A 3,640-nucleotide genomic window follows, 5' to 3' on the forward strand; every position below is an offset into this window, starting at 1 on the left:
TAATTATTAAAATATTAAGTAAGTCATTTAATTCATTAAATGGAGCGGTCAAAACTGTCATCCACATATCTGAAATAAAAAAATCCATTTTGCTAGATTTGCAATAATTACCAAGATCTTAAGTAACAAAAATCCGCGAATAAGCATGCATCACGGTGTTACCCGTAGAAACATATGGGAGGAACTAATATAATAGCATATACTATAATAACATATACATGATAAAAGGTAATCGCTTGAAACCCAGCGGGCTGTCTTGTGCGCATAAGACAGTCCGGTGCATATTTATTCGCGGATCTTTGTTAATTAAGATCTCGGTAACTATTGCGAATCTCGCAAAATGATATAGGACTTTTCGATTATGTATATATATAGTCGAAAAGTCCTATATACATATATATGTATAGTCTGTAATAAATTTAATACTCTCAAAAAAATTCAGTAAAATTTTATAATAATATCTCAGTAAAAATATTTATTTGGTATAGAGTTAACTTACAAATCAATGTTTGTTACATGTACATATACAGTTTATTATATAAGCATTTTAGACATGAATTGACCATCTAGTTCGTAACCTAATTTTCTGTAATAATTGCGAGTGCCAACACCTATAAGTGTAAAAAAATAAGTCTTTATTTAATACATAAATTATTCAATTGTTACTTAGCTTATTAAATTTAAATAATTAATGCAAATATACGCAATTAAATAATGTAAATACTATAAAATATCACGGTTCTAGATAACGTACCTGAAATTACAGAAATTTTCTTAGAGTAATGTTCTTCTCTTGCTATGCGCTCCGCTTCTTCCATCAGAAGAGTGCCGAAACCCTGATGCTGAAACTTTGTGGGATCGCGAGCGCTAACGGGCACCACGCTGCCGTAAACGTGAAGCTCTCGCACTATGGAAACTGATCCTTTTAATTCCGGTCTACACAACGAGTGTTAATTGTGATAAAAAACTTTGTACATGCAGAATTTTATATAAATTTTTTTAAATTTCTCGCGTGAAAATCATACCTGAACGTATCGTCGGAAGGCCTTCTCAACCTGAGCAAGCCGACTAGGATATCCTGATCGGGATCCTCGTATGACAAAAACGTTTCCCATCCTTTGTTGGCTGCATAATCGCGCCGTATAAGCTCTATTTCGTAGGGCTTCACTTTGTTGTGAATCTCCTGAATTCCAACCTCGCGTGTCCTTACGTCGCGGCATCGCGTCCCTAGATCCTTCATTCTGGCCAGCGCTAATTCACGTAGATTTCCATGCTCCACGCCAGAACTGTTTTTTTTTTTAACATATAAAAAGAACAATTTTAAATCTTAAAGTCTCTGTTCAACAACAAAAACTAGATCGTTTTTTAGAGTTTTCTATTTATTTTTGATTACTATTTGTGTTATATTTACCTTACCAACGGCATAGGAATATCGCGTTGCACACGATAGACACGTGTCCAAGGTGGTATCAAAGACAGAATATGAGCTATAAAATCAACGAGCACGCTTGGCTCGTAGCTCTTGTATCTTCCAGTTTTCCACAATTCGTACAAACCGGTACCGCGTATAACGAGCGTCGGATAAATCTTCAAACCATCCGCTCTAAACTCGGGATTTCTGAAAAATTCCTAAAAATATATACAGAGGATATTTTAATATTTAAAACGAAAATTAACGTACAGAAGTTGAAAAAGTTACTTACAACAAATTGCTGTACATCTCTCTCAAGATCGACATTCGGCAAATTTGGCATCATGTGAGCTATCACTTTGAATCCAGCGTCTTTCGCCAATTGAAAACTCTCACTCACGGCGCGCACTGTGTGTCCTCTGTTGGTGTCGCGTGCCACGTCTTCGTACACAGATTGTACACCAATTTCTAAACGCGTACATCTATTAAAATAATTATTTCACATTTAAAATCGAACAACGAGGCTAAATATTGTCTAAAAACTGAACGTACCCGTAACGTAACATATCCGAAAGATGTTTTCTCAGACAGTAATCAGGTCTGGTTTCAATAGTGATTCCGATACACTTGGTGCGACTGCGTTCAGAGTATTGGACTGCCTCTTCGACATTGCTGCTTCTATGACCAGATAATGCGTCGTGTAGATTTTGTATAAAATAATTTCTATATTCGTCTGGCAGAGACATGAAGGTTCCTCCCATAATGATAAACTCCACTTTGTCAACATTGTGACCTAATTGTTGCAACTAAAATATAACGCACCAACAATGAGCTAAATAAGAAGCTCAAATATATTAAAGCAAGAATTCTGACTGTTTGAGAGACTTTGTGTGTGTATGTATTTATTGAAAATGTAACATATTGTTTTCAGGAATGTTAAGTGCAAACTAAAACCACATGAAAATATTTATTTTACCTGCTCAACACGATGTCTAGTCTGCAAATAAGGATCATATCTAGCACGTATTGCTCTCATTGACGTAGGCTCATATCCAGTATAAGATTGTGTAGAATATTCAAAATCAGAATCTGGTCCTCCTGGACAATAAACACAGATGTTTCCTGTCATGTTGATATGTGGACATCTGTGTGGTTTACACATCACTGCTACAACAGCAATCTGTAACAGTCCAATAATTTTTGTGTCTTTTTCTGCTGTTTCAAAAAATAAAGATAAATATAAACAAGAGTAAATCAAAATACAAACTAACTCCGCTAGCAGTTCTAATAGGTTTAGCTTTCAACATCGGTATTAGTATATCTTTAAATTCAGCAGGCACTGCAGCAATAATGTCCACCAATTTTGGTGAAGAATCCAAACCATGTTTTGCAGCAATTCGTGTCTTTAGTTTGTTTAGGTTGACATCTTTATTTTCCTGGTATCCTCTCAGTAATTCTTGAATTATCTCTCCAATTGTCAATAGCATAAGCTCTTCCTTGTTCAGTTTAGATTCTGAACACAGACATTGTTGATGAATTCAAATTTTAATGTACAAAACCTATAAAATTAAATAAACTATGTACAATATGTAATAGACCTACCGATCTGCTTCTTCTTCACCATGATTAGCACTTAATTTGCAACGTGTGTAAAGAATAATTATAGTTGTTTACGAATAATATATTTGTTTCCTATTATTCGTGTATATATGCATATATTTCTATCTTGTCTCGAACACAAGACCCACAATATTTACATGAGTCTAAAAGAGATTGAGTTTTTTTTTTATATAGTCTTTTTAACGTGCTCAGTAACCGTCACAGCGATTTTTGCGAGCATAGGTTTGGTTTGGTGCATATATGGCTCAAAGGACCGTTTCAAGCTAGTCCATACGCCATTCTAAGTCTTTAAAAATCGTGACACAGGTCCTAAACCGTGGTTTGGGTACAAGCCACGGAGTTGTACGTTCGTTAAAATTAATGATAAACCGAAAAAGTCGGTGTAAAAACACCGAGAATTGTCCAAAAATATCTAAGCGTAACTACGCACATCCAACCGGTATGGCTGATGCAACACTTATAGAGCGAGCATAGGTTTTATCCACGAAGTAAGAATAAGGGGACTTAACTAGATAGTACACAACGCGTCACTGAATCGCGGAATAGGCGCGGGGATCGGGGGGCAAGCGGGGCGGTTGCTCGTAGCGCCAACGAGCGCCGTGCGAACTA

The 3,640-nt window shown here is 36.0% G+C and overlaps 1 protein-coding gene across 2 annotated transcripts; it reads right to left on the reverse strand.

Annotated features, from left to right (window-relative positions):
• Positions 1 to 460: 460 nt before the first annotated feature.
• Positions 461 to 3,105, reverse strand: LOC109863354 (probable elongator complex protein 3). Of its 2 annotated transcripts, XM_020443604.1 has the most exons (9): positions 3,014 to 3,105; positions 2,683 to 2,924; positions 2,388 to 2,591; positions 1,964 to 2,217; positions 1,704 to 1,893; positions 1,412 to 1,629; positions 1,026 to 1,286; positions 755 to 936; positions 461 to 611 (listed from the first exon to the last, which is right to left on the reverse strand). In XM_020443604.1, the coding sequence occupies exons 1-9, from the start codon at positions 3,033 to 3,035 to the stop codon at positions 535 to 537; spliced, it is 1,650 nt and encodes a 549-aa protein (XP_020299193.1). In that variant the 5' UTR covers positions 3,036 to 3,105; the 3' UTR covers positions 461 to 534. The 2 variants fall into 2 exon arrangements, with proteins under 2 accessions (XP_020299193.1, XP_020299194.1); XM_020443605.1 differs by lacking the exon at positions 461 to 611 and having other exon boundaries at positions 777 to 907.
• Between the last annotated feature and the right edge of the window lie 535 nt (positions 3,106 to 3,640).

This window comes from Pseudomyrmex gracilis, unplaced genomic scaffold, assembly GCF_002006095.1.
Source record: "Pseudomyrmex gracilis isolate BER0280 unplaced genomic scaffold, ASM200609v1 scaffold_4351, whole genome shotgun sequence".
Lineage (NCBI taxonomy): Eukaryota > Metazoa > Arthropoda > Insecta > Hymenoptera > Formicidae > Pseudomyrmex > Pseudomyrmex gracilis.